Source organism: Vulpes vulpes, chromosome 13, assembly GCF_048418805.1.
Source record: "Vulpes vulpes isolate BD-2025 chromosome 13, VulVul3, whole genome shotgun sequence".
NCBI classification, from domain to species: Eukaryota; Metazoa; Chordata; class Mammalia; order Carnivora; family Canidae; genus Vulpes; species Vulpes vulpes.
Genome location: NC_132792.1, coordinates 118167335 through 118184408, shown reverse-complemented (window position 1 = coordinate 118184408; position 17074 = coordinate 118167335). Strand labels below are relative to the sequence as shown.

Here is a 17074-nt window from a genome sequence, read left to right as displayed (position 1 = left end):
CCATCCCAACTGTTCAAGTTCCTAGGCTGTGCTCTAGGGAATAGGAAGAAACCCCTTCACCAGCTTCCCAGACACTGCCTATGGCCTCAGAGTGTTCAGACATGTGATTGGTAGTGGGTCCCTGGTGTCCCTTCCTACCTGGAGAATAACTTGCATATGCATAAATCATTACATCATATGTGGGAAAAGATGACAGCAGTGTAAATTTGAAGCCTTCTTCCCCCCACATTCAGATGAGCATAATATACACAGACTTTCTGGTTTCTGTTCTCTAAGCTTCTTGAGAAAATAATGTAATAGCACTCCTGAGTTCGATCTGTTGTCCAGAAAAGAACTGAGAGCAGAGACACTGGCCTGTCCAAACATCCTTTCTAACTGCATATAGAGTGTTCAAAAGCTCATGCTCCTCTTTGAGTCTTTCCTTCTTTCCCTCAAAATGTAGAAGCAAATGTAGAAGCATATGAAGGAATCTGCTATATGGGAACTGATTGGCATAGAAATTGGCCTTATATACTATCAGTAACCTGACTGGCATGAATTTTCTGAACTTAAATCCCAATTAGGTCCAGTCTTCTGGTAACAAGTTCTTCCTGAGTCTTTTTTTATAGGTCAGGCTCTGAGCTCAACACATTAAAAGCATTCTCTCATTTAATCTGCATGGTTACCTCCTGAGAGAAGCACTACCAGTATTCCCCTGGTTTAGTCAAGAAGCTGAGACACGGAGTATAAGTAACTAGTCCAAGATCACAAAGCTAAGAAGTAATGAAGCCAGAATTCAAACACAGACTCATTTTGAGGTGCAGCTTTGCAGCCACTATGTTGTACACCATTTGGTCACTTGAGATCAGGTGCTTCTAACTTGCTGCTTTGGTCTCTGTGGTATATGCCAGGGTTTCCTGACATTTCTTTAAGGAGGAGAGAACTCCATGATCGCTAATCTACTTAATCACTTCAAGGAAAATAGAGCAAATGGCAAGAATCCATGGGGGAAGAGAAAGCCACACAATGTTCTTCTTACCTAGAACTGATTTTCACTGTGTCCTTGCAGACGTCTTCATGACCCAGTTCTCCGCCCTGCAGACAGCACGATCGGTTCGAACAAGACGACTGGCAGCAGCAGAGGAAAACATCGAGGTGGCACGGGCAGCCCGCCTCGCCCAAATCTTCAAAGAGATCTGTGATGGCATCATCTCCTACAAAGGTGACTATATTCACCCCAAGGGCTTTCTCTTCAGCTTTCTTCATGTCACATAGCCTCACCTGAGACACCGAGACCAGGAACAACTAACAGTTCGGGGCTAGGAATTGAGATTTATTTCATTCTACTGACGTCAGAGTGTGGGATTTATAGGACTGGTTTTAGTCTCCGGGGGGTGTTGCGAGCTGCTTCTTTTTTTTTTTTTTTTAATATGTTATTTATTTATTCATGAGAGGCACACAGAGAGAGGCAGAGACACAGGCAAAGGGAGAAGCAGGCTTCTCACAGGGAGCCTGCTGCGAGACTCAATCCCTGAACTGGGATCACACCCTGGGCCAAAGGCAGACGCTCAACCACTGAGCTACCCAGGTGTGCCGTGTTGCGAGCTTCTAAATCCCTTGACCTTCTGTGTAAGTCTTTGATATTTATTAGAATTTTACCATAGTTAAATATTATATTTAGAAATCATTTTTTAGCTATAGGATAGAAAGATAAAGGTCTCTGTCTTGGATGTAATTTTCCTGAATGAGGCAGGGAATTAGCAAATTAAGGAAAAGGGTGTTATGAACGTACAATTTTAGTGTTTCTTTTATTTTTTTTTTTTAAGATTTTGGTAGGTGGGGCACCTGGGTGGCTCAGTCAGTGAAGCCTCTGCCTTCGGTTCACGTCACGATCTCAGGGTCCTGGGATCAAGTCAGGCATCAGGCTCCCTGCTGAGCAGGGAATCTGCTTCTCCCTCTGCCCCTCCCCCAGCTTGTGCTCTCTTCTCACTTGCTCTCAAATAAATACATAAAATCTTTTTTTTTTTTTAAGTAATCTCTACACCCAAATGGGACTCCAGTTTATAACCCTGAGATCAAAAGTCACACGTTCTACTGACTGAGCTTTTTCTAAAGCACTTTCATGCAAACACCTTTAACACTCCTTTCTTCTTTCAAGATCTCTTTTGAGTATGTATTGTGAGTGATGGTTGAATAAGGAGAGTTTTTAATTTGGGGTAGGTAGTGTGGTAATGTATGTGACTTTTTCTGACCAGGAAATTTGGGGATGTTTAAAATGAGAGATTTTTTTTTTTTTAATTTTTTTTTTATTGATTTATGATAGTCACACAGAGAGAGAGGCAGAGACACAGGCAGAGGGAGAAGCAGGCTCCATGCACCGGGAGCCCGACGTGGGATTCGATCCCGGGTCTCCAGGATCGCGCCCTGGGCCAAAGGCAGGCGCCAAACCGCTGCGCCACCCAGGGATCCCTAAAATGAGAGATTTTACAAATAATTGCAGCTTTTTGCCATCAACTTTGGCCTATCCCTCCCTCCCTCTACCTAGATTTTGAGTAACTTGATTTTCCTTCTCTTTTCTTTCTCAGTCTACTGCCTATCTCTATACCTTAGTGGCTCTTTGCAGTTTTGTTAATCTAAGGTTCTAGAGAAGAAAGGAGGAACCAGCCTGTTCTAATGTGTAAAATTTTGTGGTACCTGTTCCCTTTCTATCCTGAAAAAGTCACACTCCCCATTGCCAACCAGCCCCATCTGATCTAATGTGAAACTTCTGCCAATATATCTACATGTCCCTACATGCTGGGCATGAAATTACAGTCTTTTTATCTCACTGTAGTAAATAAGTTTCTAAAGAGAAGGGTAGAATATAAAGGTTCCCAAAAAATTAAAGATGGAGGGGTTATGTGGGTGGCTCAGTCCATTGAGCATCCAACTCTTGGTTTCAGCTCAGATCATGATGTTATTCTCTGTATTCTCTGTGTCGTGAGATCAAGCCCCATGTCAAGCTACACACTCAGCACAGAGTCTGCTTAGGATTCTCTCTCACTCTGCCCCTTTCCCCTGCCTCCTACATGCTCACTCCCCTTCTCAAACAAATACAAATAAATCTCAAAAAAAAAAAAAAAAAGGAAAGAAAAAAGAAAATACAAGAATTCAAAATATAAATAGGTAGAAAATACCATATGAGCCAGTAATCACACTATTTATCCAAAGAAAATGAAAATACTAATTCAAAAGGATAAATGCATCCCTATATTTTTTGCAGCATAATTTTTTTTTTAAGATTTTCTTTATTTATTCATAAGAGATACAGAGAAAGAGAGAAGCAGAGACCTAGGCAGAGGGAGAAGCAGGCTCCATGCAGGGAGCCTGATGTGGGACTCGATCCCGGGACCCCAGGATCACGCCCTGGGCTGAAGACAGGCGCCAAACCACTGAGCCATCCAGGAGTCCCTGCAGCATTATTTTGAATAGCCAAAATACAGAATCAGCCCAGGGTCCATCCATAAATGAATGGTAAAGAAGAGGTGGAATATACATACAATGGAATATTACTGGCTGTGAGAAAAAAGGAAATCTTGCCATTTGTGACAACTTGGGTAGACCTACAGAGCATTATACTTAGTGAAGTAAGGCAGACAAATCCCTGTGATTTTGCTTGTATGTGGAATCTAAAAAGCAAAATGAGCAAATAGATTCTTAAATACAGAGAACAAACTGGTGTTTGCTGGAGGGTAGGGGTGGGAAGTGGAGGTATGAATTAGATAAAGGGGATTAAGAGGTACAGACTTGCTGTTACAGAATAAGTTATAGAGATTAAGAGTACAGCTTAGAGAACGTAGTCTACGGTTGAGCATCTGCCTTCGGCTCAGGGCATGATCCCGGGGTCCTAGAATCAAGTCCCACATCAGGCTCCCCACATGGAGCCTGCTTCTCCCTCTGCCTATGTCTCTGCCTCTCTCTGTCTCTCATGAATAAATAAATAAATATTTTTAAAAAAAAGAGAGAGAGAACATAGTCTGTAAGTGTGGTGACAGATGGTGACTGCACTTATCATGGCAGTGAATGTTGTGTAACATGCAGAATTGTCAGATCACAATGTTGTGCACCTGAAACTAATACAACATTATATGTTAACTATACATCAGTAATAAAATAGAATTTATTTTTTTTTTTTCATGAGAGACACACAGAGAGAAAGAGGCAGAGACACAGGCAGAGGGAGAAGCAGACTCCATGCAGGGAGCCCGACGTGGGACTCGATCCCGGGTCTCCAGGATCACGCCTTGGGCTGGAGACAGCGCTAAACCACTGACCCAACCAGGCTGCCCTAAAATAGAATTTTTTTAAAGATTTTTATTTATTTGAGAAAGTGTACACACAAGCGGGGGAGGAGCGAGAGAGAGGGAGAGAGAGAATGTCAAGCAGACTCCCCACTGAGCACAAAGCTGACACGGGCCTCGATCTCATGACCCTGAGATCTTGACCTAAGCCAGAACCAAGAGTCAGGAGCTTAACCGACTGAGCCACCCAGGTGCCCCATAAAATAGAATTTTTAAAAAGAATGTAGGTAAAGTAGTGACAGTAACCCCATAGCCTGAATTGTTTTCATAATATAAAGTAAACTGTTATAAGAAAACGAACGGGTCTCGGGGCAGCCCCGGTGGCACAGCGGTTTGGCGTCGCCTGCAGCCTGGGGCATGATCCTGGAGACCCTGGATTGAGTCCCATGTCGGGCTCTCTGCATGGAGCCTGCTTCTCCCTCTACCTGTGTCTCTGCCTCTCATTCTCTCTCTGTGTCTCTATAAATAAATAAAATCTTTAAAAAAAAAAAAAAAAAGGGTCTCAGAAAATATTTACAGTACTAAATTATTCATTATCTGAAATTTAATTGAATCTAAACCAACAAAATAACTAACTGTGGTCTATTAACAAGAACTAGAAAATATTTTTTGGTTAAGATGCTCTTTGCTTTAGAAAAACTTGTAAAGCAGGGAATTGTCCTCAGCAGCCTCACTGCCTCAACAATTTATTATCCTTCACGGCCCATCTTCAGGGTCATCCTCAAAGTAGCTTCTCTCCTGCTAAGTACCCACATTTCTGAAGAGTCCTGTATATTCATGGTCAGGCCTCATTTAAAGCTTAGATTTTTGTTTTTCCTAACTTCTAATTTGGGGAATAATACATTTTCAGCAAGGAGTTAGTACTTGCCTCCTTTGTGTCACATAGTCCTTCTAAACCTTGACTTCTTTTGCAGATTCTTCCCGACAAGCTTTGGCAGCACCCCTTTTGAACCTCCCCCCAAAGAAAAAGTAAGTGCACAAATGTGGAACTCCTGTGAGTTCTATACCAGGATCAAGTGTCCCAGACTGATACCCTGGCTTTCTGCCTCAGGAATGCTGATTACTATGAGAAGATCTCAGAGCCCCTGGACTTGGCCACCATAGAGAGGCAGATCCTCACCGGCCATTACAAGACCGTGGAGGCCTTTGACGCTGACATGCTCAAGGTGTTTCGGAATGCTGAGGTACTGATGCCGATTTCATACATGGATTTAAGAAGTTTGTTTTGAAGAAGAGGTGGGCAAAGGGTGGGCTAAACAGAGGATGGGCATTAGGGAGGGCCCTTGTGCTGAGCTCTGGGTGACGTACATAAGTGGTGAATCACTGAATTCTCCAGAAATCAATATTACACTATAGGTTAACTAACTATACTTTAAATAAAAACTTTAAAGGAAAAAAAGTTTGTTTTGAAGAGAACTATTCTAGAAGTTTAAGATTTTTACTTTCTATTACCCTTTATATTTCTGGGTAAAAAAGGCAGCAATTTTTATTGAGCACCCTTTGTATAAGGGTTACAGAGTACTAAATATTGTAGAATCTTATATAATAAAGTCATTGATATGACTAGAATGGAAGGCTAAATTATACTCCCTAAAAAGAAATTTCTGTAAAAACCTAATATAGAAGGAGTGCCTGGGTGGCAAGTTTGGTGAGTATATGACTCTTGGTTTCAGCTCAGGTCGTGATCTCAGGATCATGAGATCGAACCGCACATGGGGGCTCATGCTCAGCAGGGAGTCTCCATGAGAATCTTGCCTCTGCTCATTCCCCCACCCACTCATGTGTGCATGCACACTCTCTCCCTAGATGAATGGATAAATCTTGGGGAGTGGAAACAGAATTTAGTATTGAACCTTTGTACTTACATAATACATTTTACCATACTAAAGTCATATCTGTATTTTCTTCCCTCAAGACAATAAGTACATGTGAAATACACAGAATTATGTATAATAAATAGAAGTTAATCGAAGGATGGAATTGAGGGACATTAGACTAACAGGTCATAGAATAGGTGAGGCTCATTGAAGAAAATGTGGCCTTGAACTGATTTGAAGGAAAAGATGGATATTGTATGATACATAGAAAAGAGGAAGTTTTTCAGTGATTTTGAAGAACCTTAGAGAGGAATTGGAAGGACACAAGGGGCTACAGGATCAAGGAGGAATTAGGATGAAGACAGAAGTGAGAGAAGAACAGACAAGTGAAAGAATGAGGTCAGTCCTGAATCACAACATGCTTTCTGCTGAAACCCAGCTTCCATATTCAGAGCTTATAGCTCTGTCCCAAGCGTCTCCAAGACGCTCCAAGAGTGTCCCAAGCATCTGTCAGTACAGAACTTGCGCGCACTACATTTGTGATGATTATTCCTATTCCATGGTCACTATGTATTTAATCCAATGGACAGTAATGCCTATGGCTGACTTGAATAACAGAGCAACAGAGCAGATGGGAAACCATCATGTAGATCCTAATTTTTATTCATGTTAGTTGATACTTGATGGTATTGAAAATCTGTTAACCAAAGTGGGAGGACAATGAAAATCCTATTGCCTCCTCAGGGTGTGTGTGTGTGTGTGTGTGTGTGTGTGTGTGTGTGTGTGTGTGTGTGTTGGAAGCCCTGCCCCTAGCATGGGGCTCAAACTCACCACCCTGAGATCCAGAGTTGCAACGCCACAAACTAAGCTGGTGGCCAGACATCCCTCTTCAGGTACATTTTTAAGCCATGTTGAGAAGACTGAACATTTCTTTGTTCTGCTTTCTTCAGAAGTACTACGGGCGTAAATCCCCAATTGGGAGAGATGTTTGCCGTCTACGGAAGACCTACTACAACGCCAGGCATGAGGCATCAGCCCAGATTGATGAGATTGTGGGAGAGACAGCAAGTGAGGCCGACAGCAGTGAAACATCTGTCTCTGAGAAGGAGAACGTGCATGAGAAGGATGACGATGTGATCCGCTGTGTCTGTGGCCTCCACAAGGATGAGGGCCTCATGATCCAGTGTGACAAGTGCATGGTGAGCCCCGGGCAGGGCACAGGCCTGCTCCTTGGGGGCATGGTGGCCACCTGGCACAAGGCCTCTGGGCTTGATTTGCCTGCTGTACAGGAACTTTAGCTCTGCCTTGGTGTCTCCCATCTCTCACTATTCACCAGATTGCCTTTCTCCCGTTTTATACCTCTTTAATTTGATCCTTCCCTTCCTTTTCCACATCTCGTTCTCTCTGCCCCCTTCCCATTGCTCACATCTCACATAGTCTGGATCGAGGAGGATGCTTTTGTGCAGGATAGGAGCTCCTGACGGAAGTATGTCTGAGCCCACCACCTTACTGAAGTGGGAAGTGGAGCCTAGGGGGGTGGGGCCTGCCGGCAGTCGGGTTGGGCGGGGGGAGGGGGGGGGCTGCAGTTAGGCAGCTGCCCAGAGAAGCATCATGTGGCTCTAGCCCCCCCAAACAGCCTGAGCACCGGTGCGTGCTCCTTAGTGCTACATTCATTCATTCATCCTCTTCTTCTCTGTCCAGCTCCTCACTTCATTTTCCCAGATGTATATATTATGAACCAAACAATATACATGTGTTCAGACAGGTTCCTACTGTTTCTCTCCTATTTCTCACTCCCCCACTTATCCCTTAGTTCCTGTTTGACTTTATCCTGTCCTACTACAATTCTTTTTTTTTTTTTTTTTTTAATTTTTAGCTCCCAGCACTTCTCTCAATAAGTCCAAGTCCTCCCTCAACTTCACTGTTTTCCCCACAGGTGTGGCAGCACTGTGACTGTATGGGGGTGAACTCAGACGTGGAGCATTACCTGTGTGAGCAGTGTGACCCGAGGCCTGTGGACAGAGTAAGCTGCCCTCTGCTGATACTCTGATCTACACGTAGGAGGTTTAGCACATGCTATCTTACCTGCCCAGCTCCTGATGCGCTAAATTTACTTTGATAAGTTACTCAACCTGGACCTTAGTTTCTTATACTTAACAATAGGGTAATAATTCTGCCCTTTCTTTTCTCAAGTGTGTGGTCAAAGGGGAAATAAAATACTTAGAAACCTGTGGAAGCAATGGTACTATATAAACACTGTCAATTTTCCATGAGGGAGGTACTTGTGAAGTCCAGAACTCAAGTACTGTAAATATCTCTTGTGTTAAGCAATGTTGACGTGAAAGGAGCATGATTTCGAGTCAACACAGGTTAGTCTTAAACCCACCTTCCAGGACAGATGGTGGATGGGGTAACTTGCCCAAGTTACTAAGTGAGTTTTTGTCCTGGTTCTGCTTTGTTTATATGTGTGATCTCGGGCAGGTCTTTTCTATGAAGGGAAGTGTTTTAGGCGGTAGTTCTTAACAGCGGTATTGTTATTTTGAGCAGACATTTCTGTGCTGTGAGGGAATGTCTGACTTCCCTGGCCCTTGGGCACTGAACGCTGGTAACTTTCCTGAGTCATTATGACAATCAGTCCCTTTCACACATTATCATGCTCCCAAGGGGGTATAAGAGCAGCCACATAGTTAGTGCTTCATGCAGCTAGTTTGGGATACTTGGCCTGTCAGGTTTGTTCTCTGTCTTCACACTCCCAGTTCAACTTCAGTTGCTTTCTTCTTTGTTCACATGTGTGTTGTGTTGAAATGACTAAACAGTAAGTGTTAAGTTGTTTGCAAATTCTGGGTTTGAGGTCTTTTCCTCTTGAATGGAAATCAATAGGCTGGATATAGTCACTGCAGCCCTTATCTGTTAGCTTTCCGTTCTTACCAGGAGGTACCCATGATCCCTCGGCCCCACTATGCCCAGCCCGGCTGTGTCTACTTCATCTGTTTGCTCCGAGATGACCTGTTGCTTCGTCAAGGTGCGTACACAGAGCTGACTCTACCTTTCTGAGTGCTAGGAGTATCTGCTCTCTGCATAGTAGTTATTGTCACCACATGACCTTGAATTCAGTTGACCCTTGGACAATGCAGGGTATAGGAGCACCAACCTCCTCCCCACGGTCAAAAATCCACATACGGGGATGCCCGGGTTGCTCAGTGGTTGAGCGTCTGCCTTTGGCTCAGGGCGTGATCCTAGAGTCCTGGGATCAAGTCCCACATCGGGCTTCCTTCATGGAGCCTACTTCTCCCTCTGCCTGTGTCTCTCCCTCTCTGTCTCTCTCTCTGTCTCATGAATAAATAAATAAAATCTTAAAAAAAAAAAAAATCCACATATGACTTTTGACTCCTCCAAAACCTAACTACTAATAGCCTACCGTTGACCAGAGACTTACTGATAACATATAAATAGCCAATTAACACATATTCTGTGTGCTACATGTATTTATATACTGCATGCTTACGATAGAGTAAGCTAGAAAAAAGAAAATGTTAAAAAAAAACCATAAGGAAGGTTTTTTTTTTTACATTATATCTACCATAATTCATCAAAAGTCTGAGTACAGGGATCCCTGGGTGGCGCAGCGGTTTGGCGCCTGCCTTTGGCCCAGGGCGCGATCCTGGAGACCCGGGATTGAATCCCACGTCGGGCTCCCGGTGCATGGAACCTGCTTCTCCTTCCCTATGTCTCTGCCTCTCTCTCTCTCTCTGACTATCATAAATTTAAAAAAAAAAAAAAAGTCTGAGTATAATTTAACCCATGCAGCTCAAACCCATGTTGTTCAAAGGTTGACGGTATAGGTTTGTATGTCCTTCAGTCCTTAGGCTTTTATACATTTCTCCTCCACCAAATAAAACTTAATTAGGAGAAACCAGGAGGGGGATCCCTGGGTGGCGCAGCGGTTTGGCGCCTGCCTTTGGCCCGGGGCGCGATCCTGGAGACCCGGGATCGAATCCCACGTCGGGCTCCCGGTGCATGGAGCCTGCTTCTCCCTCTGCCTGTGTCTCTGCCTCTCTCTCTCTCTCTCTGTGACTATCATAAATAAATAAAAATCAAAAAAAAAAAAAAAAGGAGAAACCAGGAGATCATAAAGCTAATTTTAGGAATGAGAAAAACATATAGGATTCTAAGAGATGGGAGACCTCCCTCGTGCCATTCTCATAGTCTAGAATTGACGATCATCGCCATTAGACTCCCAGTTGTAGCTCTCTGTATCTGTTGTTTTAGATTTCCAGCCCTTCTGTGTAGACCTTGGGTCGGACCAGTGGACATCTAACAGAGTTCACAGGCATCATTTAATTTGTCCTGTGCCTTCCTAGGTGACTGTGTGTACCTGATGCGAGATAGCCGGCGCACCCCCGATGGCCACCCAGTCCGCCAGTCCTACCGACTGTTATCACACATTAACCGAGATAAACTTGACATCTTCCGCATTGAGAAGCTCTGGAAGAATGAAAAGTATGTGTTGAGGTCCTCTCTCATCTTCCAGCTCTGCCTTCCAGCACAGAGCTGAATATCGCCTAGGATCTTGCCAGTTTACTAAACCTCTCCCTTTCTTCCTTAGAGAGGAACGGTTTGCCTTTGGTCACCACTACTTCCGCCCCCACGAGACCCACCACTCTCCATCCCGCCGCTTCTATCACAATGAGCTATTTAGGGTACCACTCTATGAGATCATTCCCTTGGAGGCTGTGGTGGGGACCTGCTGTGTACTAGACCTTTATACATACTGTAAAGGTAAGTGACCTGAGCTGCTGAAGAAATGACCTCCTGTCCCCTACTCCTTGCTCTGCAATTACCACTCTGTTCTTACTGTTCCTGTCTGATCAAAGATTGTCCCAGACCAGCTGCGAAGCTTCTTTTACCTAGCACTTGGTACTCAATAAATGTTAATCCTCCCTCTTTTTTTAAATTTAGTTAGCATTTCTTAATAATATGTACTTGGCATTCTATTAGTATCATCATAATGTATGTTCTTCCACCCACCCACTCCAAAATCCCGAAGGCCAGCGTCAACTCTGGACATTAAACAAATCAAAAAAGCACACTAGCCTTTTAAGCTCTATGGTTAACAGTGTAGGTTGTGTAGTCAATCAACTTTACATTCCAGCCCCACCACTTTTTACCTGTGTGTCCATGGGCAAGTTAACTAATCTCCTGGCAGTGGGAATTCATACCTATCCTAGTGTTTTGTGAAGATTAAATGAAGTAATGTACAAAACACTTGGCCCACTTTGGGCTCACAGTAAAAGCTCAGTATGCTTGTCACCATTGGTGAGCTTGGCTCCCTCGCCTACTTAGTATCATGTAGCAGTTGGTCCAGAAGAATACGTACTCCATTCAAGCATTGGCTGCTGGGGACTCCATCCCCCAGTTATTAAGTGCTTATTTCCCAGTGTGCTCCCATCATTCATCCTGCCTTTCCTTTCCTAACGTCCCCATACTCTGCTCTGTGTTCCCTCATGGATTCCCTGCAGCACTTGGATGCGCTGCCTATCTGGTTCCTTCCCACCCTGTGACCTGCCCTTAATCCCTGAGAGACACGAACACCCCTCTCCTTTCTCCTGCAATCACCAGATGGCTCTCACAATCACTACAGTGTCCCCTCCCAGTCGTGTGGGCTCATCTCTGGGCAGTTCAGGGTGAAGGAGGGGAAGACAGGAGGGTTCTTTAACAGTATTTGAACTCCTAGGGAGACCCAAAGGAGTGAAGGAGCAAGACGTATACATCTGTGACTATCGGCTTGACAAGTCCGCACACCTGTTTTACAAGATTCACCGGAATCGCTATCCTGTCTGCACCAAACCCTACGCCTTTGACCACTTCCCCAAGAAGCTCACTCCTAAAAGAGATTTCTCAGTAAGCCCCGTCCTCTTACCTGTCATGTTAAGGCAATATAGTTTGTGCATGAAATCCCTAGGGTAGGAACCTTCAAGCTCTCTGCTTCTTCATCCTGTTAGTCCATCCCAAACTCAGGGAATCTGTCTCTAGGTGGGATTTTTTTTTTTTTTTTTTTTTAAGTAGGTTCCATGCCTAGCAAAAATTATGGCTGCTCTCCTGGAATGTATAGAAACCATCTAACCAGAAACCAAACTCCATGTCCCTATTCTTCATATAATTATGTTTTTGGATTTTTCTAAACAGTATTTATTTTATATTCTCTCTCCCACCACCACACCCTCATCTAGACTTCTTTGGTCTTGCTTGCTCAGGCAACAGCTCACAGATTAGCTTTGAAGCCCCAACCTTAACTACTTAGATGTTAGGATATAGCAGACAGGATTGGGAGCCCGTCCGTCTCCCTGTCATCATAGGCTTATAAGACACCAAAACTACCATGGTGTCTTGTATTGGTACAATACCCAAAAATTGAAAGAATTTTTGACATTAAAATACAGCCTCCCAGCTCATCAGCGCGTTAGCCCTGTTTTTTGCTTCCTTTATTTCTTTCCCTCCCCAGCTCCCTTTTCCTGAGCTGGCCCCAGGTCATCTGATCCAGCTTCTGCACTACACTTACTACTTCCCTTTCTTTGCAGCCTCATTATGTCCCAGACAACTACAAGAGGAACGGAGGGCGGTGAGTCCCCTGGGATGTGAGGAGAGCCTATAAGTGGTTGGCCAACTACTTGGGTGGAGCAAGATAACCGCCACCTGCCCACTAGGCCCCACCTGAGGACTGGGGATGCTCTGACAGAGTAGCCCAGGGCAGTGGTATCGGTAGGCACAGTCTGCTGAGGGAGTGTTAGGGTTAGGGAGGGAGGCTTATAAGGAATAGAGAGAAGAAAAAGAAGATTTGGAACAGAACTCTAGATTTCTGAAAGCTTTTCTCATTATCCAGAGGGGTATCAGTTCTTGGGACGTCTGTCAAGGACCTGCCATCAAGTAGCTGTTAGGTGCAGAGTTTTCACTGAGCATTGTGGGCATGTAGCTTTTTTTTTTTTTTTTTAATTTAAAAAAATATATAAAAAAAATAGATTTCAAAGAAAGGTAGGGATTTGCCCAAAAACGGTGATGACCAAAGCCAAGGCTCTGAAGAGCTAGACTCAATCTCAAGCCAACCTGAGGTCCCTCCCCACCCCGTGCCCTGCAGGGCCTTAGTCTAAATTCCCACATCCCTCTGGCAGGTCATCCTGGAAGTCTGAGCGCCCAAAGCCACCTCTAAAAGACCTGGGCCAGGAGGATGATGCTCTGCCCTTGATTGAAGAGGTTCTGGCCAGCCAGGAGCAAGCCACCAATGAGCTGCCCAGCCTGGAGGAGCCAGAACGGGAGGCGGCCCCTGTGGAAGTCAGTGAGGGTGAAAAGAAAGCAGAGGAAGGTGGTCCAGAAACTCAGGCTGCCTGTACCCCTGAGGAGCGACGGCACAGCCAACGGGAGCGGCTCAACCAGATCCTACTTGGCCTCCTGGAAAAAATCCCTGGGAAAAATGGTGAGACTCAGGCTCATGTCTAGGATTTAAGAGAAAGGGGAAATTAGTGAGGAAGGAATGAAAAAGGACAATTTACGGGACACCTGGGTGGCTCAGCAGTTGGGCATATGCCTTTCGCTCAGGACGTGATCCCGCATTGGGATCCCTGCATGGAGCCTGCTTCTCCCTCTGCCTATGTCTCTGCCTCTCTCTCTCTCTCTCTCTCTCTCTCTCTCTCTCTCTCTGAATAAATAAATATTTAAAAAAATAAAAAATAAATTTTAAAAAGAAAGAAAAAGGACAACTTAGCATTACTTTCCCGGGATGGAATGTATTCTGTGAAAACCTCCTAGTTCCCCATCCCAAGAGGGGCACTGTGGGCAGCGAGGGGCCCCCAGCCCCCAGAGAACGTCTCTCCTGAGGCTGTAGGCATACCTAATGTGCTTTGAGGTCGGAAAAGGAGTCACTGGACTCCTATAACCTCCTTAGAGCTCAAATCTGGAATGAGGAACAGGAGGGTGGTGTTTGATGATCTCTTTGGTTCTGTTTTCAGCCATCGATGTGACCTACTTGCTGGAGGAAGGGTCAGGCAGGAAGCTTCGAAGGCGCACTTTGTTCATCCCAGAGAACAGCTTTCGGAAGTGAGCCTCGAAGGAGAAGCTCAAGCATCTGCAGTCAGCGGAGCTAACGATCCTGCCTCGTGTTCTCTTAAGTGTAGACAGGGGTGGGAAGGGGCCATCCAGCACAGGGAAGGGGCCGTGCTGTTGACATTAGGGTACTTAAACCTTGGAGCTAGTGGAGAAGAGGGGGGGTCTGGAGAAACAGTTTGGTTTAACTTGTTTTCCTCTCCACTGCTTCACCCTGAGGGTTCATGGTGGGAGGAGGACAGAGCACCCTGGGGACGATCAGAGCCTTGTGGGACTGTATAGCACTTGCCCCTGCCCCAAGCTTGGGTCTTTCCATGTCATCCTCTGATCCCATGGGCGCTGCTGCCAAGCTGCTTCCTATATCCGGTATAACTCACAGTCCAGCGAGAGGGGAGCCCTGGCCTGCCTCTTCTCTGTGGGCTCCAAGAGCTACCCCAGAGACTTCAGACAGAAATAATTGCTGGGGCCCCTTTCCAGAAAGATCTCTCTCCTTTCTTGCCCAATCAGGTCAAAGCAAAACGTGAACAGACAAGTCAAAGCACTTGCATCTGCTGCCCTGCTCCCTACCTCTCCTCCCCTGAATGTAATCATGGAACAGGGAAGGCCCCATGGGGTCAGAGGGCAAAGGACTTACTGTAACAGTTCTTGTTTTAACCTTCATAACCTGCCAAACCTATTTTTTTTTCTAATGAGGAGGCCTGGCCCTGCCAGCACACGTGCTGTTCCTGCACGGGGGCTCATGTGTGTCTGCCATGTGAGTCGAGACTCGTCCCAGAACAGACTCCCTGTAAACCCTCCATAGAAGTGGACTCTAACCCCCCAAAGTCACTACACAGACTGTTGAACAGTGTTCACCTGTCAGAGTGCTTGTCATGAGTGTACATCATCAATTTAAAACACTACTCTTGTTTTCTTACCACATGGTTTTCAGTGCCCGTCCCACCCCCAACCCCCCATCCCAACCCCCTCCAGCCTCCTGGCGACACAGTGGCAGGAGGACGTCAGGGTGCCCCCTTCCTTCCCATTTTCTGGGCCAGAACTTACCAGACAATACTGTCTCTTTAAAAAGCTTTGCTTTGTTGTCTTCTCAGACATACATATGCATATGTTTTAGATGTTCTTATAAGAGAAAAGATGGTTTTTAAATGTGCCAAGTTGTGTGTGTATATATATATGTATGTATGTATGTATGTATATATATCTGCTGCGTGACTAGGAAGCAATACAGCAGTAACACGTCCCGTCACTTCTCTCTAATCCCGGACCAATGCTGTCCTCACTGTACATTTCCCCTGATGATGACGACGCTCTGACTTGTTTAGGTAGAAACATTGACACCTTCCATTCCATTGAATCTTTTTTTCTTTTTCTCCTTTCTGTGTCAATCTTGAGGGAAAACAAAACAAAAGAGACAGGGGATGCCAAAGATCCCCTTGAGCAGATAAAAAGCAGAATAAATATTTTATTAAAGAAAAAAGAGAATTAAGAAAATAGTTTGAAGTATTTTCTTACTGTAGAGAAGCACTGTACATTACGACAAGACCTGGGTATAAGATACTCACGTGTGGAGCTGGAAACGTCGCATGTCCACGCCCATTTAAGTGGTTCCTTTTGGTTTTCTTTGCAGGGAGCTGGGTGGGAGGGGTTGGGAAGCAGGGGCACTTTGGGGTCTCCTTTTAGTCAAAAAGCAGGAAAATGACAAGAAAGAGATTAAAATTCAATATTTCCTTGAATAGTGTTAAACACTAAAATTTTAAAGACAAAAAAAGAAAAAAGAAAAAAACTTTGTACAATGTGAGAACAGAAGCAAAAGACACTACGCTCTGTCATCTTATCTTTCTTTTGTTGAAAGACTAAAAACTGTTTTTTAGACAATCAAATGTTAGGTAAGTGCAAAAACTTGTTTTTTCTTACTGGTGTAGAAATTAATGCCTTTTTTTATTTTTCGGTTATTTTATAATAATGAAATAAAAAGAACCCCCTAGCTGCCAGGCGGGTTTTGGTGTTTGAAATGCGGGGCAAAGCACTACATCACTGCAAATAGATACAGAGTTAGTCTGCATGTCTGTAGGCTGTGTGATTGCGGAAAATATAAATGCTGCTAATATATTTCCTTTTTACAAAAGCATATCTAAATAGATGATTGTTTTGATGTTAATCTTTGTAAATTATGTATTACCAATTTTAACATTGGATGTAATTGCATAAAAAGCTTGCATCTCAATCCTTGAAAGTCTAGTATTAAATGGAAAAAACTTTTCCTAACAACAGAGTGGTGAGCTTGCTGTTTTTTCCCCTTTCCCGCCCTGCATTTATCTTCAGGATTTCCTTCCTCTGTCCTTGTTTCCAGAGAGATCTTTCTTAAAACCATATCATCAATGTCCTGGGCCCCCACAGGGACACACTCACCACCGTCAACTAGGAGATAAAGCCCATTTCCTCACTATGAGGATTTTTTTGGTCAGAGCCCAGCCTAACCAATCAACGGGATAATCATCAAGCCCTCTGTCCTCTGCACTCAATCACACAGCACCTCATTCGGGATTCATGAACAAACCCCAGGCTTAGTGACAGTAGGCCACTGTGTCAGACCATTTCCATCCTAAGCAGTTAATGCATATTCATGTATTAATCTTCACAACAGTCATTTTAAGTAGGTACTCAAACCCAATTTCATAGACGAGGGAACTGAAGCAACACAGAGGTTAAGTAACTCACCCAGGATCATCTAGCTAGTTAGATAATCCTGATAGCCCTCTGTGGTTACTATTCCCATTTAGTAGAAGTGAAAACTGAATATCAGCAACTTGCCAGAGATCACCTAGGAACTAGTGTTGGATTCAT

At 44.4% G+C, this 17074-nt stretch overlaps 1 protein-coding gene across 8 annotated transcripts in view; it reads left to right on the top strand.

Moving 5' to 3' along the window:
- Window positions 1–16498, top strand: part of ASH1L (ASH1 like histone lysine methyltransferase) — a 173686-nt gene extending 157188 nt beyond the window's left edge. For all 8 annotated transcript variants that reach the window (XM_072733565.1, XM_072733562.1, XM_072733566.1 and 5 more), the window contains 12 exons: window positions 1049–1201; window positions 5234–5288; window positions 5371–5503; window positions 7087–7335; window positions 8073–8159; window positions 9068–9158; window positions 10498–10636; window positions 10743–10915; window positions 11871–12037; window positions 12715–12755; window positions 13303–13604; window positions 14137–16498. In XM_072733565.1, the coding sequence (XP_072589666.1) occupies window positions 1049–1201; window positions 5234–5288; window positions 5371–5503; window positions 7087–7335; window positions 8073–8159; window positions 9068–9158; window positions 10498–10636; window positions 10743–10915; window positions 11871–12037; window positions 12715–12755; window positions 13303–13604; window positions 14137–14228 (1682 nt within the window). In that variant the 3' untranslated portion in view covers window positions 14229–16498. The remainder of the gene's footprint in view (window positions 1–1048; window positions 1202–5233; window positions 5289–5370; window positions 5504–7086; window positions 7336–8072; window positions 8160–9067; window positions 9159–10497; window positions 10637–10742; window positions 10916–11870; window positions 12038–12714; window positions 12756–13302; window positions 13605–14136) is intronic.
- The last annotated feature ends 576 nt before the right edge of the window (window positions 16499–17074 follow it).